The sequence below is a fragment of the Strongylocentrotus purpuratus genome, unplaced genomic scaffold, assembly GCF_000002235.5.
Source record: "Strongylocentrotus purpuratus isolate Spur 01 unplaced genomic scaffold, Spur_5.0 spur5_contig_869, whole genome shotgun sequence".
In the NCBI taxonomy this organism is placed as follows: domain Eukaryota; kingdom Metazoa; phylum Echinodermata; class Echinoidea; order Camarodonta; family Strongylocentrotidae; genus Strongylocentrotus; species Strongylocentrotus purpuratus.
The window spans coordinates 234,259-256,081 of record NW_022145578.1 but is presented as its reverse complement, the minus strand read 5'-3'; the positions used below and the strand labels follow the sequence as shown (position 1 = coordinate 256,081).

General features: G+C 36.9%; 2 protein-coding genes across 2 annotated transcripts; both read left to right on the top strand.

The window, feature by feature from the left end:
• Positions 1 to 299: 299 nt before the first annotated feature.
• LOC115920426 lies at positions 300 to 2,045 on the top strand. The gene has a single exon (XM_030976225.1). The coding sequence runs from the start codon at positions 300 to 302 to the stop codon at positions 2,043 to 2,045; it is 1,746 nt and encodes a 581-aa protein (XP_030832085.1).
• Positions 2,046 to 15,084: 13,039 nt separating this feature from the next.
• LOC115920425 lies at positions 15,085 to 16,830 on the top strand. The gene has a single exon (XM_030976209.1). The coding sequence runs from the start codon at positions 15,085 to 15,087 to the stop codon at positions 16,828 to 16,830; it is 1,746 nt and encodes a 581-aa protein (XP_030832069.1).
• The last annotated feature ends 4,993 nt before the right edge of the window (positions 16,831 to 21,823 follow it).

The following is a 21,823-nucleotide window of genomic DNA, read 5'->3' as shown; positions in this document are numbered from 1 at the left end:
ACAATCAGTTTTATCAAAGTACAATGTTTGGTAGCCGGACGTAATCATTTGGGATAGCGGAAGCAAGCAGTCATTACGTCGAGGAGTGATGAGGCCATCATACAAAAAAATTCATATTTCGGAGCGTTGTAATACACCCTATGCACGCTGATCATCGAACATAGTATTGAGTATGGCTCGGGCGAGTTCTGCATGATTTTATTTCACACCAATCTGTCTTCTATCTACCTGTGAGTTGCCATCTAAGCAGCGCTTCGATTCGTTTTTAGAAAAGGAGATTATTCAGTTCGTAATACACGATGGCAAGCCTCTTCGACGCACTGGGATTCAAGTGCGAGGAATGCGGCAATGATGGTGTTGACGAAACACAAGGGTACAAAGTTGTTGAACAACGCCATTTATGTCCAACATGTGCCCGCAATCTGGCCAGCGCCATTCTGGCTGATATGTCTCATGGAGCTTTAAAATGGCCGTGTCCACAACACGAGAGCAAAGAAGTAGAACTGCTCTGCTGCAAATGCAAAGTAGCAGTGTGCCACACATGTGCCTTGACAACTCACCATGGGCATCAGATGCAAGACATTGAGAAGTTCTTCGCTGAGAAGAGAGAAATCGTGAAAAAAGATGTCGAAGAGATTTCAGCGAAGCAGAATGAGACGCAGAGTTTTCTGGACAAGATAGAGAGTTGTTCGCGGGAGATGGATGGTCATTTCATAGACATCAAGGAAAAGGTATCCGTCACATTCCAGACAAAGTCACAAGACCAAAAGGAGCGAAACACTGTACAAGTAGCCAAAGTAAACGCAGAGGCAGAAGAGCTCATAAGACAGATCAATGAAAAGCGTCGAATGGAACTTGCAGAAATTAATGAACAATACGATAACGAGCATGAAACACTAGTGAAAGACCGAGACAGAGTTCTTGCAGAGTTGAAGGTTATCGTAGACATTGTTTATCGAATGACTTCAGAAGCTAAAGCATCGGCAGAGACCACCGGTGAGGAGTTAGAGAGCACAGCTGCAGTCGCAAAATCCATCATGGTCGATTGCGACGGGAAAACCTTCCACAAGAAGGTCGCCAAGTATCACGAGATGGGTATGGACAAGTTACCATGTTTAGATCATGATCATCTGGATAAGCTATCAACAGTGGCAGAGAAGATACGTTTCAAGAGGGTGGATGACGAACAAAAGATTGGACTCTTGACCGGGAAGAATGCTTCCTTTGAGATGGTCAAGACGGTGAATATTTCTTCAGATATCCAGGAGCCATTTCTTCTAGGGGCGATAGATGAGCAGACAGTAGTCTTTCGGAACGGCAATGGATCGGCACTGTACTCAGTAAACGTAGAGTCCGGGTCCATGGAAACATTGTTGACCGACAAGAAGACTAGAGGCATTTGGGATTTAGCAGTCCTCCCTGACAAGGGTTTTGTTTACAGTGATTACAACGCCGGTTTGCTGCAGATCTGTGACAGAGACGGAAACGATGAGAGGTCTTTAGCTTTACCTAACGATGAATCGCGGTTTGCCTTTCTAACTGTAGACAGGAAGGGGAAACTTCTCGCTGCTAGCCATAACAGTGGCGAGATATATGTGAGCGACCCTGAGACAGGGTCACATCTTCGCACGATCCATGATATAGAATGCAAACCAATGATGGGTATCGGGACACTTGCAAATGGGGATATCATCATTCGCTCTGGAAACTTGGATATTTGCAGAATCTTTCGAGCGACTGGAGAAGTCAAGATGAAGTTTCCACTGGCGGACTGGAGCAGACGACTCAATTTTCATGTCGGTGCAGATGACATGATCTACGTTACATATCGTACGGGAATGAACCAAGATTACATTGGCTTTGTAAGTCTCCTCTCCCCTAACGGTGATATGCGGAGAGAAAAGGTCATCGAGTTTCCAACGTCGTATCTCTATCGCTATTATCCAAGATGCGTCGTTCCTGTTCCCGGTACTGTCATCATCCTAAATGGAAATGCCCTTCTTGTTTATAAGGAAATACCTGGAGTCTATGATCTTCTTAATTGATCAGAAAGTGCCCTTGCAGGAGAGACGGGAGACGGTCCAGGATTCATGCAGGGGGAGGGGCCAAAAAGTTAAAGATAAAGACAAGTTATGATCATGCGATTGCATTGTGAAAGAAACGTTGTGGAATCGATCAGAAAAGGTTGATCTTTTAGCATAGTATTGGTGTGTACTGCAAGGTTCTGGGGCATCAAAATGATAAGAAATTTGTAAAGTTACAAGCACTGTACACGGAAAGATGTTTATGTGACTACGCAAGCGTGCACGACACATGCGTTTATCTCTCACATACCAGTAGATAAACTTATTTACAAATATATCAATTAGTAGGCGGTTTCCCAGCAAATTTTGTATCATCATGTATTAGTCAAAACATATTCTTTTACATGATTGGCAATAAGAGCTTCCATTCCATTTTTTGAAATTGGGGCGTTTCTAATACTGGTCTTTATCTTTAAGGAAAAAGAATAGGTTTTTAACGTTATCACTTTGGGTATATCATTAGTGCCAGTGCACAAGCAGATGGCACATTACATTTTAAAACTTAAGGTGTGGTGATGTTATTTCAGATAAATTTGCGACCAAGACCCCTCTTTCTTTCTTCACCACCACCTTCAGATTTTTTTTCTGACCCCAAGATCATGCATGCACGTTGATCCTGGAGTTATGGCGAAGTTGCAAAATAATTAAACCCACCTCTAATAGTACGATATTTGAGTGAAGAAACCTTCCAATCAATGGTTAGGCACTACTCTCCATTATTGCACAAGTCCTCAAGCGTTATGACAAATATTCGAGTTAAAAAGTTCATTATTTACTTTTTAAAAGTTGTATATTTGTAATAGATTTGAATATACATGTACTATTTACAAGATTAGATGTCATGTCACGACTAACTGAAAATAATTTGTCAAAACAAAAGTTATTTCTTTAACTGACGTGATAGTATCAATGAAAGTAACTGAATCATTATTACACAGCAATGTATATATTCCATCGCTAAGGGAACCATGACTACAATTTTGCTACATCATGTAGCTAATAATCCTATTCATTTTGTAACAAAAGTGAAGAGACTATTTTGTTTGCGCTTTTGTTCAATTGACCTGGTCAAATTTGAGCTGTGGCTATCTCGCGATAATATAAAGTTGAAACTTGCGAACCTTATTAGAAACGTTACTGGCTTATATTGTATTACGGTAGTAATAAGAAAAGAAAACAAATCAGTTAATACCTTAAGCTATTTACCAAGTTTGAAAATATCATGTCAGTGATAATTTTGTTATTATATGCCTGGATGATTTTAAATGTGTAGCTAAAACAAATCTAAAAAAATAAAAAAATAAAAAAACATGAAAAGGTGTTTAGAGGTGGTCGAGTGGTTTATTCACTTGACTGGAAATGCAAAGGTCATGGGTTCGAGCCTCGGCTTGGTACATATGTCATTGAGCAAGGCATTTTATCTATATTACTCGTCTCCACTCAGATGCTTATTGGGTACCTGATAGGGTGCGAGAGTCAGTGTGATTGGACGAGTATGTGCGCGGACGCAAAAGTCGAATAAATATAATGCTCCCCAGGGAGTGGGGAATGTGCACTGTACTATGCGGAATAGTAACTGTCCAGTACAGTGACCGGAGTAATGACAGTCTATCGGTTGTATCTGGAAAAGCGCTTTAAAAGAAACAGCTATTAATATTCTCTTTTGTTTCAAACAAATTTATAACATTTTTATAGTAATATAGTACCTATTTCTTTTGTATATGTTCAATCATGACCAAGGTACAAAAATATAGAATCCTGCCTGTATGTGTGTTTTTGTATACTAAATCGTTTATGTATGATATTATAAAAATATGATAAAGGACCATGTTGGAGGGTTAAAATATAACTTTAAATGCATATCTGCTTGTATAATGTAGAACGTCATGTTGCCAATTGAATATTTATTATAAGTACAGAAGACTCAGAGAACGAGGTATATTAGCTGATGATGGTACTGTACATACAATTGATACATTTCATCATATCAGAAAAAAAAACAAGCACTGGATATTTGTAACTGGTCTGGCTATAAGCTTGAGTTGAGCTGCAAGTTGTAGTCTAAATTTCTAAGTTTTTTGGGTGGTGGTGGGCGTCGGCCGACTATATCCTTTGCACGATAAGCCCCAATTGAATTCATACTTCTTCTTTTTTTTAAAAATTGATTTATTCATTTATTATTGTTATATCATATATAAATATTTTTATTGGGGGATGTTGTAACGTTGGACACATATGCATCTGACATCACAATAGATAAGTATTTGCCAACTGATGAATGCAAAAGTGGATCCAGGAGCGCGTTTTAAATAAGTAAGAATAGACAATATGGGAAGGAAAATTCCTTTAAATTGTACACGGGTATTCCCTTCAACCCCCTTCCCCCTCCCCACCCCCTCCGCGCCCACCAATGATCAATTGATGTGGACGCTAGAGGGACAATTGAACATAAAATTTTCTGGGAACTTTTAGTGGACTTTCTTTTTCCAATTATTTTGCACCTCCCGTCTGACAATATCCTGGATCCGCTCGTAGATGCTGTACTTTCGATGGTTCTTCTTAAAATCTGCCATTCTGATTAAAATTTGATAGAATGTCGAGTACTAAATGTGGTGTGGGCGACGGTCCTTGCAGACTTTAATATTACTACCACGAAGCAAACACCTGTGAGGTTTACAAGCGTTGATCACAGAAACACAAGAATATGTGTGTGCGAGTGGGTGTGCGTGTGTGTGTGTGCGCGCTCACACACACATGATATAATATAATGATATTTCAAAGTTAAATGAAGACAATAGGGAAATCTGTGAAGGTAAATTAACTAAAGATGAATGCTTGAAAGTTTTAAAAGAAATGAAATTGAATAAAACCCCGGGAAATGATGGGTTAACAGTTGAATTTTATTATACTTTTTGGCCAGCTTTGGGTGATTTGTTAGTAGAAGTATTGAATGAAACATACGAAAGGGGGGAATTAACGGCATCTTAAAAACAAGGGGTAATTACCTTAATTGAGAAGGAAGCGAAAGATACTCTCCATATAAAAAATTATCGACCCATCACGCTTTTGAATGTAGATTATAAAATTGTATCTAAAGTTCTAGCAAAAAGAATGAAAGAGGTTTAAATGAAATAATTCATTATGATCAAGTTGGATATATAAAAGATAGAAATATTGGGGAAGCTGTACGATTGATAGATGACATGTTATTTTATTATATGCATTATGGGGAACAAGGGAAAGGGTTTTTGTGTGCAGTGGATTTTGAGAAAGCTTTCGACTCTGTATCTCATAGATATTTATTTCAAATATTGAAATTGTTCGGTTTTGGAGATTCATTTTGCTCTTGGGTAAAATTATTGTATAAAGGGATAAGTAGTTGTGTTGTGAACGGTGGTCACTCCACGGGGTATTTTGAAATAGAAAGGGGAGTAAGGCAAGGGGATCCATTATCGCCATATTTGTTCTTGGTTGTCATCGAAATTTTGGCGTATGCAGTAAGGAGGGACAACGGTATTAAAGGGATTACATTTGGAAAATCTGAAATTAGGCAAGTGTTATATGCAGATGATATGACAATATTTTTGAAGGATATTGATTCGGTTAGAAGGTTGCAATATATTTTTGAATCATTTGAACAAATTAGTGGTCTTAAAGTGAATAAAACAAAGACACATTTTATGTGGATGGGTGAGGATGAGAACAAACCTGATGGGCCTTTATTTGGAAATTTGGTTAAGGAAATACATATTTTAGGGGTTAGTTATTCATTAGATCGAAGATTAAAAGATGATTTGAATTATAAAGACATTCTAAGTAAAATTAAAAAAAATGCTTGTATGGTGGAAACAAAGAGACTTAACTATAATGGGTAAAATACATTTGCTAAAAACTTATGCGCTTTCAAAATTAAATTATATTTCATCTCTCGTTATTGTCCCTCATTGGGTATATAAAGAAGTTGCAAAAATTTCATTTGAATTCATATGGAGGGGGAAAGATAGAATTAAACGGGCAATAATGTATCAGGATTATGACTTTGGAGGATTAAGAATGATTAATTTTGAAATGTCCGTTAAAATACAGCGCATAATGTGGATAAAACGTCTTTTATATGGAGAGAAAAGTTTGGGATGGAAATTGTTTTTTGATCATTGCTTACAGTTTGTGGGTGGTAGATTTATTTTTTTATGTGATTATGATTTAAAAAAGATTAAACTCGTTTTAGATATTCCAACATACTATATGGAAATGTTGCAAGCATGGCAAGAGACAAGTAATTTAAGATATTTGGAGGGTTATATTAATCCAATTATTTTTAATAATCAGAATATATGTATAAATGGAAAAAGTATATTTGATAGATACTTGTTTGAAAGAGGGATTGTTCAACTGAATCATTTGGTTGAGAAAGGTCATGTTAAGTCTGTTAAATATTTTATGAACCTCGGTATGAAAGGTAATAATTTGCTTATGATTATTGATATTTATGATGCGATACCCAGGTTATGGAAGGATGATTCAGGGTTAATAGAATTCCTCGAGGTTGATTTGATAAGCTTTAATACTTATTTCCATATTTCTAGTAAAAAAATACAGTTTGTGGATGTGGGTTCAAGAACAATCTATGATTATTTTATCAAAGCACTGCAACAAACGTATGATTTGCAGGTAAGGGATGGGCAAAATGATTATGATTTTATAGATAAAGAATTAAAAGAAATATTTGTTAGACCAAGAATTACTATACTCATTAGAAAACAACGTGAATTTCAATTTAAATTATTGCATGGAGCCATATACACTAATAAGCATCTTCAATCTATTAGATTTGGTTTTGTTGGTGATAATTTATGTTCGTTTTGTAAGCAGGAAATAGAAACATACAAACATTTATTTTTATCTTGTGGGAGCGTTCAAAGGATATGGCAGGCTTTAATACAACTTTTTGAGTTAGATGAAATTAAAGATTTAGAATGGCGAGATATATTTGTTGGGTTGGTAGGTAGTTCATATAGAATAAAAATGTGTAATACCATCATTTTCATGGTGAAGTATGTAACATTTATGTCAAGATCGGGGGGGGGGGCGAGTACTCACTTTAGAAAAGATGAAAAAAAGCATTTTTAAGTATAGGGATGAGGAAAAGAAAATAGCAATTAAAATGGGAAAGCTAGGATCACATTTCTTAAAGTGGGAGCAGCTTAAGATTAATTAAGATTTGCTTTCTTCTCCACCGTGAGCCTGTTAAAAGCGTAACTCGATTTTGCGGCCTGGATAACTTATTTAGTATATTTTTCTTGAGTTGAGAATGTTGGCAGACATCCACTGAGTGAGTACTGTGTGTGTGTGTGTGTGGGGGGGGGGGGGGTGGGTGGGTGGGTGGGTGAGTATGTGTGTGGGTGGGTGAGTATGTTTGTGTGATAGAGGGTGAGTATGTTTGTGTGATGGAGGGGGCAGGGAAGGGGCAGGATTGTTTCAGTAAAATTACCTCCAGATTTGTTTAAGTTTTTTGTTGTTGTAATATATAAGTAAATAACATTTACAATTGACATAATATGTTTAGGTACTTATACGTTTACTTTGTTGCTAAGTTATATTATACTGCAAATAAGTTTGTGTTTAATTATGTTTATGTCAAAGCATCAATATTGAACACGTTTATTTTATTCAATTGTATGTCATGGTTTGTATTACACATCTGGAAAAATAAAACAAAATTGTTAAAAAAAATAAAAAGTGTGTGCGATGACGTGTTTGTGTAGTCCTATATTCCCTGTTCTGCGTGCAGTGCTTTTAATTGTGATTTTTTTTTTCAAGCAAGATTAGTCACTTCCGTTTCAATTTTTACGATTCCATAACCTCAGATACTCGAATCCTGGTGTAATACACAATCAAATTTCAATGTCTTTCACAAACCCATGAACCGTACTCAACAGAAGACGTTCCTCTTGTTCAATACATCAAAGCCGGTCACGCCATTTATCTTGATGGTTCTCAGAACGACAACGTTCTCTATATGTCCCATTCTCTTTCTCTATTTGTTTTCTTCCTGTCTTTGTCCATCCATTTGTTTGGACCCTTCGAATCCCGTACCATGGTACTCTCTGTGTCGCTGTTCCTCTCTCCTTCTCTCCAAGTCTTCCTTGATAACACGCTTGACGACGCAGAGGGAGACTATGACTATTTCATTTCATTTTGAATTTTGATCACGATGTCCTGTTATGGTTTGATTCGTTTTTCATGTTCAATATACAAGATCGTGAAGGTACAAGCATTTACTAAATAAAACTGCAGTAAAAATCGCGGTACATTTCGCATCCACAGGGGTATCCAAAAATATCGAAATTGTGAAGAATCACTATCCACCCAATTTTCAAAATTTCCCAAAACTGTATCACCTTTAATGCTAGGTCTGGGGAGTGTTTCACAAAGATCCTAAGTAGAACTTAACACTAAAGTTGGACTTAAAAAGTATGGACAGCCATTGGAGCCTTAAAATGAAATATATTCAAAAGCAAAAATTGGAGTATTTTAGAGTTTTCATCAATTCCACATCAAGAACATGAAATCTCCCATGATAATAGAAAATATGAATGATTTGAATCAACATTTTATGCCTTCTAAAAAAAAAAATTACAAAATGTTTTCAAGGATTCTAATGGCTTCCCATAAATTTTAAGTCCAACTTAGAGATAAGTTCAACTTAGGATCTGAAACACCCCCCTGGTGTCGGTCTGGTCCGTTGGTGTGACTGCGGTATCAGAGAGCTTAGTTATGAGTATAAATTTATAATGTTATGAGAAAAAGAGAGAGGGAATGGAGAAAATAGTAGACAAAAGGAGGATAGAAAGAAGGATAAAAGTAATAAAGAAAATCAATAAAGGTGAATGGAAGGTGAATACCGAAAGGTTAAAGGAGTCCTTTTGTTGAGTATCATAGCTTGCAGGCGCGCTGTTCTATAGAATAATACATTTGGGTGAGCTTGGTGGTGGTGGTGGGGGGGGGGCGTACGTTGGGGTAATTATTAAAGTATCATGCTAGAAGAGGGTGCATATATCAACAAAAAAAAAATGAAGTGACAAAGAGTTCATGACCCTATATCTGCAGTGAAAATTAATTGAAAATTAGACTTATTTTTACCCTTAAAATTAATGAACGGTTATAACATATTGGTGATTCAACGCATATTATTCTTTCATTTCCATCATAAATGTATAAATATATTTTCTGTAAAATTGTGGAATAGTCTTGGGTCCAAAATAAAGAATCGCCCTGCTTATTTAGTGTTTTTTTTAAAGATATATAAATCTAATCTTATTAAATCATAGGCCTACATCCTCTGAGTCTGTAAAGCGCTACGTTTGCCTTGTTTTTTTCTCTTTCTTCCTGTTGTACCACTTATCAAGTGGCACTTAATGTATATTTAATTACTCATATAGTTTAGAGACAAGTCTTTGACAGGCCTTTGGCCTTTGTTTGTCCCCTCACATTTTGATATTTCTGTTCATTTCTGTTATTTGTTGGAATTGTCCTTATGGAACAATCACTGTGTTACCAGAAAGCCAAACACAGTGTGGTACCACAGTGTGCTAACACATGTGGACCACATGTGATTTTAGGACGTGTGGTAACGCTGTGGTGTACTATGTGGAACGTACCACGATATGGTAGACTATTGTGGTTGATACCACATTGTGTTATGGCACAGCGTTACCACATAAAACTGTGGTATGCACCACATAGAACCCACAGCGTTAACACACGTCCCAAAATCACATGTGGCCCGCATGTGGTAGCACGCTCTGGGACCAACCACATAATGACCACATAGTCTACCACATAGTCTAACACACTGTGGCACATACCGCATTGTCTGGTACACTGTGGCATCCACTTCATAGTATACCACACCCTCCAGATGAAAACATTAATTAGTAACTAACGCTTTAAGAAGCAATTATACTAATTAATCTTGCCTAGGGCAACAAGTAACACAGTCTGGTTTACCCGGTTCATCTGTAATTTCTAATGTAATGGCATTGGTTATATGTTTCGTGTCACATGATTTCCATATAATTTTATTTTATTGAATATATTTTAGTTCATAGTTAGATTTCCCTAACTCATGTTTAATTAAATGTAATTTTTAAAAAAAAGTAGTGAAACGTCCTAATAATTGACAGTTTTTAGTTTGTAGTATTTTCGAAATAAATATATAACTCAATCATCAGTAATTAAGAAATATGCTTTAAATTCAGATTAATTGTATAAAAACATAGATCTGCACGCACCCCATATTAATTATGCAAATTAAGTGGTGTCAACTGATTAAACTAAACCCCCTACGGACCAGTTTTCAACTGGTTCAACTGGAAATAAGCCCACAGACCAGTTTTCAACTGGTGCAACTGAAAATGTGCCCACAGACCAGTTATCAACTGGTGCAACTGGAAATATGCACACAGACCAGTTATCAACTGGTGCAACTAGAAATATGCCCACAGACCAGTTATCAACTGGTGCAACTGGAAATATGCAACTAGACCAGTTATCAACTGGTGTAACTGGTCATGAAGGACTGGTTCCAGTTAAATGAAATGCAGTCGTCCAAAATCCGCTTGATATGCATTATGTGGACCAGTTAGAATCAACTGGAACCAGTTGCCGTCAACTGGGAACCATTTTAATTTATAACTGGAACCAGTTGGACATTTGAACTGGGGGTAACTGGTTTTTCCTTCTGAGCTGCCAGCCGTACGACGACTTATACAGGTATAGCTATATGAGACTCTGTGGCAAGTGTGTGATTAAGTAATTTAGGAAGATCGCTCTGTAGAAATTACCCTGTGAACAAACAATTTTCACATACACTGTCGCTCATAAAGTTGGAATATTTTTGTTTTCCTCAACTTATGGAATTATTTTAAAAATAATTTTAAAAAATAGATCTAGATAATAGTATACATTCTTAGATTGTACTGAATAATTATTTGACAATGTGTGTTTTGCGTGACTGATAAAGCATGTGTATGCTACTATACTTATCAACTAGGTAACCTACGCCCTTAAGTCATAAATGACAGTAATGAGGATTAATGCCCCACAAAAGGACACTAATATAGCACATCGACACGATTTTGATCCTGGGGCCTCACAGTTACGAGGCCATTGCTTTGTCACTGAACCATGACTGTTCGCAGTGGGGGCTAGGGTAGGGGGCAGTTTCCATAAATAAAAAAAAACACAGAAAATGCAATAAATTTTCAATAAGTTATTGCACTTTACCTCGGTCCCCAACATAAAAAAATCTTCTTGGCGGTCATGCATTATGGCTCAAGGCATGGGCACACAGAGGATTTTTTTATGTTGGGGACCGAGGTAAAGTGCAATAAATTATTGAAAATTTATTGCATTTTTTTTATTTTTTTATATTTATGGAAACTGCCCCCTATCCTAGCCCCCACTGTGTACAGTCACGGTTCAGTGACAAAGAAATGGCCTCGTAACTGTGAGGCCCCAGGATCAAAACCGTGTCGATGTGCTCTATTAGTGCCCTTTTGTGGGGCATTAATCCTCATTACTGTCATTTATGACTTAAGGGCATAGGTCCCCTAGTTGATAAGCATAGTAGCATACACATGCTTTAGCAGTCACGCAAAACACACTTTGTCAAATTATTATTCAATAAAATCTAAGAATGTATACTATTATCTAGATCTATTTTTTTTAAATTATTTTTAAAATAATTCCATAAATTGAGGGAAAACAAAAATATTCCAACTTTATGAGCGACAGTGTATTTTAAAATGCTGGGAGAAACCAAACTATGACAAAAATATGAACACTATTTACTCTTATGACACACTTTTGTAAACATGTGGCACTGTGTGATATTATATACGAATATGTGAATATTACGTTATGGTAAACCACATGATCTAAAAATCTCACACTGACAATAAACTGTGAACACAGAGTTTACACATAGTGATACACACCACATTGTGGTAAATATGTGTCACAGTATGTTAAATATGTACGACTATGTGGTAGATCACATGATCTAAACCCTACACTGTGACAATACTGTGATCACAGACTTTACACACAGTTCAGTACATATACCACATTGTGGTATTGAGCACACTGTGTCACAGTGTGTTCAGTATGTACGACTATGTGGTAAACCACATGATCTGAACCCCACACTGACAATAGTGTGAACACCGAGTTTATACATAGTTCAGTACATACCATACTGGGGTAAATATGTGTCACACTGTGTTAAATATGTACGACTATGTGGTAAACAACATGATCTAAACCCCACACTGTGACAATACTGGGATAGCAGACTTTACACATAGTTCGATACATACCACACTGTGGAAAATATGTGTCACTCTGTGTTAAATACCATGTGAGTCATAAACAAGTTTACTCCTAGAAAATGGACTTGCGCCAAAGTGACGCCTACAGCATGTATTATGTTGGGATTAGCGGAGTGAGAGAATGAATTGAATGTATCAAATGAAATGCATTGCATATGCTTTTTGCAGAAACAAAGTCACACACTCACACACACACACGCGCGCCCAAATGTTCGTCGATATTTGATATTCGATATTAATATGTGGGGCATGATTTTGGTAGAAATGTTATGTGGATCTGCAAAAACCGATTTAATACCCAAAACACAATATTTTTATTTAAACATCACATAAGCCACTTTGGCGCAAGTCGATTTTTGCACTCTCGCAAACAATGCCTCCTGTTCATCCAGGCGTGAACACATACCACACAAAAATGATACCAAATGATTTGGGATAAAACACTCCTTTATAAGATATATAATAATTAACTGTTCATAGATGATTTTTTAAATAATTAGCAATTTTCTAGGTGTAAACCTTTTTTTTGGACTCATACTGTATGTAAGACTGTGTGGTAAATCACACGATCTGAACCCCACACTGTGACAAAACTGTGAACACAGAGTTTACACATAGTTCAGTACATATCACACTGTGGTTAACATGTGTTACTCTGTGTTAAATATGTAGGAATATGTGGTAAATCACATGATCTGAACCCCACACTGTGACAATACTGGGATCACAGAGTTAAACATAGTTCAATACATATACCAATGAGGTAAATATGTGGTACTCTGTGTTAAGTATGTCAGTTTATGTGGATATTATGTTGTAAACCTCATGGTCTGAAACTCCACACTGTGATAACAATGTGAACACATAATGTCCACACAGTGTACACATATAGTTGACTTTGTAAACATAGTCTGGCAACACTGTATTAGAGTGACTTTGTATTGTGTATGTTTGTTATTGTTTCTTTTTCATCAAATGTGAAAATAAAATAAATTGAATTGAATAGAATTGAATACATATCACACACATTTGGGCACCTTTGGCATTCTTATTCTTTGTTTATGTATGCAATTGATTGCTCGACATTTCATGCAAAAACACTCAAGGTCCTCGATCAAAGTCTATATTGAAATAGATCTACGTATACCATGTGCCAAACTCATTCTACAGTCAAACAGTGAAAACATGGGACTGATTTGAGGACAGAATTGCCCAAATTCCTGGGCATCCTGGAACCTGGTATTTCAATTTAGTGCAAAAATGAGGCAAAGAGTTTAATTTAATTATTACATAAATGATGTATATTTACGAAACATAGTATGCTAGAGATACAAGTTAATAGGTTCGACGTGGATCTTCGTGCAGCAAGTGTAGATTACATGACAGTACATTGTAGGCCTACGCTTCAATTCTTATATGTGCATAACATATTTGAAGATGATGATAAATGTATACAAAATGGTCATATATAAAAGGTAGATTTGTAATAATTGGTTGGAAATCAGGATTTAAATGAATATAGAAGATTCAGGTTTTGTTTAATGAAGAGTGAAGTTGTATGGATGTCAACGTAAATGACAATAGGGACTTTTAGATTTGCGTCGACTGATACGTGTGACGTCCATTCAAGGCAGTGCCGGGCAGTGCATTAAAAGGACGTCGATCGTAGCGATCCCCATTGTCTTCGTGCGAATCTAAAAGTCCCTATTGTGCCACTATGTAGGTCAGCACCAGGTCAAACTGCATGTATAGTTTAAGCACACTCAGTCACTTTTTAGATATAAAGTATAGTGTTGATAGCGAAAGATATGTTGATTTATGTCAAGCAGTTAGATATTTCATTTATCTAGATGTTTATGACAAGAAATGTAATTTAGCTCTCTGAGTCTGCATGGGTTTCTAGAAAAATGTCAGAACGTCTCAACATATCAAATATTACTGCCTTGAAAGGATACTTATTGTTGCTTAATACTTATTTAATATACACTAAAAACAGAAATAGTTTAGCAGTAGCTAATGTTTGGATAGATTATAACTGATGTTATTAACCACAGATATTCATGATGCTTAATTTCATTTGTGTCTTTCTTATTGATACAGTTTTCATAGAGTAAAATGAACGAAACAACTGATGCGAGAATAATTAATGTCCAACAACGCTCCCGTAGAAACATTTGTCTAATGTTTATTTTCTCCGGGCTCCAATTCAGTTACACTATCAGTTTTATCAAAGTACAACGTTTGGTAGCCGGACGTAATCATTTGGGATAGCGGAAGCAAGTCCAAAGTTCAATCTACAAAGGAGGCGTTTTACATAAAATGCACTGCCCCGTCTATGCTATTATGATTCATATACGTATAGGATTACTGACATACAGTCATTACGTCGAGGGGTGATGAGGCCATCATACAAAAAATTCATATTTCGGAGCGTTGTAATACACCCTATACACGCTGATCATCGAACATAGTATTGAGTATGGCTCGGGCGAGTTCTGCATGATTTGATTTCACACCAATCTGTCTTCGATCTACCTGTGAGTTGCAATCTAAGCAGCGCTTCGATTCGTTTTTAGAAAAGGAGATTATTCAGTCCGTAATACACGATGGCAAGCCTCTTCGACGCACTGGGATTCAAGTGCGAGGAATGCGGCAATGATGGTGATGACGAAACACAAGGGTACAAAGTTGTTGAACAACGCCATTTATGTCCAACATGTGCCCGCAATCTGGCCAGCGCCATTCTGGCTGATATGTCTCATGGAGCTATAAAATGGCCGTGTCCACAACACGAGAGCAAAGAAGTAGAACTGCTCTGCTGCAAATGCAAAGTAGCAGTGTGCCACACATGTGCCTTGACGACTCACCATGGGCATCAGATGCAAGACATTGAGAAGTTCTTCGCTGAGAAGAGAGAAATCGTGAAAAAAGATGTCGAAGAGATTTCAGCGAAGCAGAATGAGACGCAGAGCTTTCTGGACAAGATAGAGAGTTGTTCGCAGGAGATGGATGGTCATTTCATAGACATCAAGGAAAAGGTATCCGTCACATTCCAGACAAAGTCACAAGACCAAAAGGAGCGAAACACTGTACAAGTAGCCAAAGTAAACGCAGAGGCAGAAGAGCTCATAAGACAGATCAATGAAAAGCGTCGAATGGAGCTTGCAGAAATTAATGAACAATACGATAACGAGCATGAAACACTAGTGAAAGACCGAGACAGAGTTCTTGCAGAGTTGAAGGTTATCGTAGACATTGTTTGTCGAATGACTGCAGAAGCTAAAGCATCGGCAGAGACCACCGGTGAGGAGTTAGAGAGCACAGCTGCAGTCGCAAAATCCATCATGGTCGATTGCGACGGGAAAACCTTCCACAAGAAGGTCGCCAAGTATCACGAGATGGGTATGGACAAGTTACCATGTTTAGATCATGATCATCTGGATAAGCTATCAACGGTGGCAAAGAAGATACGTTTCAAGAGGGTGGATGATGAACAAAAGATTGGAATCTTGACCGGAAAGAACGCTTCCTTTGAGATGGTCAAGACGGTGAATATTTCTTCAGATATCCAGGAGCCATTTCTTCTAGGGGCGATAGATGAGCAGACAGTAGTCTTTCGGAACGGCAATGGATCGGCACTGTACTCAGTAAACGTAAAGTCCGGGTCCATGGAAACATTGTTGACCGACAAGAAGACTAGAGGCATTTGGGATTTAGTAGTCCTCCCTGACAAGGGTTTTGTTTACAGTGATTACAACGCCGGTTTGCTGCAATTCTGTGACAGAGACGGAAAGGATGAAAGGTCTTTAGCTTTACCTAACGATGAATCGCGGTTTGCCTTTCTAACTGTAGACAGGAAGGGGAAACTTCTCGCTGCTAGCCACAACAGTGGCGAGATACATGTGAGCGACCCTGAGACAGGGTCACATCTTCGCACGATCAATGATATAGAATGCAAACCAATGATGGGTATCGGGACACTTGCAAATGGGGATATCATCATTCGCTCTGGAAACTCGGATATTTGCAGAATCTTTCGAGCGACTGGAGAAGTCAAGATGAAGTTTCCACTGGCGGACTGGAGCAGACGACTTAATTTTCATGTCGGTGCAGATGACATGATCTACGTTACATATCGTACGGGATTGAACCAAGATTACATTGGCTTTGTGAGTCTCCTCTCCCCTAACGGCGATATGCGGAGAGAAAAGGTCATCGAGTTTCCAACGTCGTATCTCTATCGCTATCATCCAAGATGCGTCGTTCCTGTTCCCGGTACTGTCATCATCCTAAATGGGAATGCCCTTCTTATTTATAAGGAAATACCTGGAGTCTGTGATCTTCTTAATTGAAACAGAAACTATCCTTGCGATGGGGATCCGGAAAACTATCTTGCCGGGGGGGGGGGGGGCCAAAAAGTAAAGAGAAAGGAATAGGTTTTTAACATTATTACTTTGGGTATATCATTAGTGCCGGTGCACAAAAAGATGGCACATTTAATTTTAAAACTTAAGGTGTGGTTATGTTATTTCAGATAAATTTGCGATGAAGACCCCTCTTCTTTCTTCACCACCACTTTCAAATTTGATTTTATTGCATAACAATTAACCCACCTCCAGTACAATATTTGAGTTCAGAAATGTTTCCAATCAATGGTCAGGCACTACTCTCCATTATTGCACAAGTCCTCAAGCGTTATGACAAATTTTCGAGTTAAAAAGTTCATTATTTACTTTTAACAATTTGTATATTTGTAATAGATTTGAATATACATGTACTATATACAAGGTTAGATGTCACGACTAACTGAAATTAATTTGTCAAAACAAAAATTATTTCTTTAACGGATGTGATAGTATTAATGAAAGTAACTGAATCATTATTACGCAGAAATGTATATATTCCATCGCTAAGGGAACCATGACAAAAAATTTGCTACATCATGTAGCTAATAATCATATACATTTTTTAACAAAAATGAAGAGACACTTTTGTTTGTGCTTTTGTTCAATTGACCTGGTCAAATTTGAGCTGTGGCTATCCCGCGATGATATAAAGTTGAAACTTGTGAACCTTATTGTACGCAGATGACAGCGTACTACTCTATTCAAATCCTGATCCTAAATATATTGAGGAAAAGCTCAGTGAACAGCTGTCTACGTGTGTCGATTGGATGACTGATAATAAGCTTTCTTTACACTTGGGAAAAACAGAAAGCATTTTATTTTGTTCTAAAAGTAGTTCTAAAAAGTCATTTGAATTCAAAGTGACACACAATAATCAAGCAATCAAGAGAAAAGAGTCTGTGAAGTATTTAGGCATTGAGTTGGCTAGCGCAATTTCATTTTCATCTTTAGTAGAATCAGTTGTAAAAAAGCAAATTCTGGTCTGAAATGTTTGTACAGATATCAAAGTTGTTTGGATTTAAAAGCAAGACGTACACTCTGTTTTGCTCTTATTCAATGTTTATTTGACTATGCTAACCCTGCATGGTATAGTAACATAAACAAGTCAGATCAAAAGAAGTTGAAGATTATACAAAACAAAATGGTGAGATTTATCAACTGTTCTTGTCCAAGAACTCATGTTGGCTACAGCGAACTTTCTAAAGCTGGTTTTCTTGAAGTCGACCAAAGATCAAAACAACTCGTATTGCATCACGTGCATAAAATATATAATACTAGGTCGAATCATTATATTCGATCCAACTTCGATCTTGTTACTGACGTACATGATTATAATACAAGAAATAGCCGATTCAACTTTAACTTACCAGAAAGAGTAGGTAGTATTGGAAATTCGTTTTATTACAATGCCATAAAACATTGGAATTCCCTTCCCAATGGTGTAAAAGAAATAGGAAACTATGATCATTTTAAGAGGAAGTTAAAGGAATACCTGATACTTGACAGTCAGAGAAGAGAAGTGAATGACATGTTATATGATTGAAATTTTTATTCTTCTGTCAGTTCATACTTTTTTCATGTTGTATATACTTATGTTTTCGTACGTTATAGAAATTCTACAAATTCATCATTATTTTCCTCTTCTTCCTTCTCCTCTTTTTCTTCTTTTTCTTCTTCTCTTTCTTCTTTTTCTTCTTGTACTTAATATCATTTCTATCATCAGTTTAATGTTGTTATTATTATTATTATCTTTAATAAGTAGTTCTTTTAGTTTTCTTATCTGTCTGTAAATATTACTATTTTAACTTATTAATTTTATACATGTCTGTAAGGGACCCCACTGGAAATAAGCTCTCGAGCTTTCGTGGGTTATCCTGTTCAAGCTGACTTATTTTTGATCTGTTATTATTGTATATTGTTGTATGTTGGAAGCTTGTCGAATAAAAATCAATCTATTAGAAATGTTACTGCCTTCTTTTGCATTACGGTAGTAATAAGAAAAGAAAAGAAATCAGTGAATACCCTATCTATTCATCAATGTTCGAAAATATCATGTCAGTGATAATTTTGTTATTATATGCCTGGACGATTTTACATGTATAGCTCAAACAAATCTTTACAAAATGAAAAACATGAAAAAGTGTTTTAGAGGTGGCTTGGTCGAGTGGTTTAATCGCTTGACTGGAAATGCAAAGGTCATGGGTTCGAGCCTCGACTTGGTACATAAAATTATGTCATTGAGCAAGGCATTTTATCTATATTGCTCCTCTCCACTCAGGTGCCCGGTAGGATGCGAGAGTCAGTGTGATTGGATGAATATGTGCGAGGCCGCAAAAAGTCAACTCGCTGGAATGCTCCCCAGAAAGTGGGAAATGTGCACTGTATTATGTGGAATAGTAACTGTCCAGTACAGTGACCGGAGTAATGACAGTCTATCGGTTGTGTCTGGTAAAGCGCTTTAAAAGAAACATCTATTATTATTATGCTCTTTTGTTTACAGACAAATTTGTAACATTTGTATTGTAATATAGTATACCTATTTCTTTTGTGTTCAATCATGACCAAGATACAAAAATATAGAATCCTGCCTGTATGTGTGTTTTTGTATACTATATCGTTTATGTATGATATTATAAAAAAATATGATAAAGGACCATGTTGGAGGGTTAACATATAATTTTAAATTTTGTTAGCGTAGCGGTTCCCGGCCTGCATATCTGCTTTATATAACGTAGATCATCATGTGATCAGAGATAGATTTATATTAGCTGATGATAGTACAAACATCTTGATACATTTCATCATTTCAGAAAAAAAAAACAAGCACCGGATGTTTGTAACTGGTCTGGCTAAGCTTGGGTTGAGCTGCAAGTTGTAGTCTAGAATTTCTAACAGTTTTTTCATACTTCTTTTTTTTTTAATTTATTTATTCATTTATTATTGTTAGATTATATATAAATATGTTTATGGGGGGAGGGGTTGTAACGTTTGACACATAATGCATCTGACATCACAAAAGATAAATATTCGACAATGCAAAAGTAGATCCAGGAGCGCGTTTTAGATAAGTAAGAATAGAAAATATGGGCAGAAAATTTCCTTTAAATTATACACGGGTATTCCCTTCAACCCCCCCCCCCCCCCTCCATCCGCGCCCACCAATGATCGATTTATGTGGAGGCTGAATGGACAATTGAACTGACAACTTTCTGGAAAATGAGTGGACTTTATTTTTCCAATTATTTTGCACCACCCGTCTGACAATATCCTGGATCCGCTCGTAGATAATGTACTTTCGATGGTTCTCCTCAAAATCTGCCATTCTTATCAAGATTTAAAAGAATGTCGAGTACTAAATGTTGTGTGGGCGTCGATTCTTGCAGACTATAATATTACACTGTACTACCAAGAAGTTACTGGTAAGAAGAAGTTGCTGGTAACTTCTTGGTACTGCCACGAAGCACACACAATGGGAGGTTTACAAGCGTTGATCAAAGAAATCAAGAATATGTGTGTGTGAGTGGGTGTGTTGTGTGTGTGCGCTCGCGTGTGGGCGATGACGTGTTTGTGTAGTCCTATATTCTCTATATTTCTGCGTGCAGTGCTTTTAATTGTGATTTTTTTTTCTTCAAGCAAGATTAGTCACTTCCGTTTCAATTTTTACGATTCCATAACCTCAGATACTCGAATCCTGGTGTAATACACAATCAAATTTCAATGTCTTTCACAAACCCATGAACCGTACTCAACAGAAGACGTTCCTCTTGTTCAATACATCAAAGCCGGTCACGCCATTTATCTTGATGGTTCTCAGAACGACAACGTTCTCTATATGTCCCATTCTCTTTTTCTATTTGTTTTCTTCCTGTCTTCGTCCATCCATTTGTTTGGACCCTTCGAATCCCGTACTACGGTACTCTCTGTGTCGCTGTTCCTCTCTCCTTCTCTCCAAGTCTTCCTTGATAACACGCTTGACGACGCAGAGGGAGACTATGACTATTTCATTTCATTTTGAATTTTGATCACGATGTCCTGTTATGGTTTGATTTGTTTTTCATGTTCAATATACAAGATCGTGAAGGTACAAGCATTTACTGAATAAAACTGCAGTAAAAATCGCGGTACATTTCGCATCCACAGGGGTATCCAAAAATATCGAAATTGTGAAGAATCACTATCCACCCAATTTTCAAAATTTCCCAAAACTGTATCACCTTAAATGCTAGGTCTGGTGTCGGTCTGGTCCGTCGGTGTGACTGCGGTATCAGAGAGCTTAGTTATGAGTATAAATTTATAATGTTATGAGAAAAAGAGAGAGGGAATGGAGAAAATAGTAGACAAAAGGAGGATAGAAAGAAGGATAAAAGTAATAAAGAAAATCAATAAAGGTGAATGGAAGGTGAATACCGAAAGGTTAAAGGAGTCCTTTTGTTGAGTATCATAGCTTGCAGGCGCGCTGTTCTATAGAATAATACATTTGGGTGAGCTTGGTGGTGGTGGTGGGGGGGGGGGGGGGGGGGCGTACGTGGGGGTAATTATTAAAGTATCATGCTAGAAGAGGGTGCATATATCAAAAAAAAAAAAAATGAATTGACAAAGAGTTCATGACCCTATATCTGCAGTGAAAATTAATTGAAAATTGTACTTATTTTTACCCTTAAAATTAATGAACGGTTATAACATATTGGTGATTCAACGCATATTATTCTTTCATTTCCATCATAAATGTATAAAGATATTTTCTGTAAAATTGTGAAATAGTCTTGGGTCCAAAATAAAGAATCGCCTTGCTTATTTAGTTTTTTTTAAAAAGATATATAAATCTAATCTTATTAAATCATAGGCCTACATCCTCTGAGTCTGTAAAGCGCTACGTTTGCCTTGTTTTTTCCTCTTTCCTCCTGTTGTACCACTTATCAAGTGGCACTTAATGTATATT

Coding starts and splice junctions, on each gene's coding strand:
- LOC115920425 (XM_030976209.1), top strand. CDS start 15,085: ATGGCAAGCCTCTTCGACGCACTGGGATTCAAGTGCGAGGAATGCGGC.
- LOC115920426 (XM_030976225.1), top strand. CDS start 300: ATGGCAAGCCTCTTCGACGCACTGGGATTCAAGTGCGAGGAATGCGGC.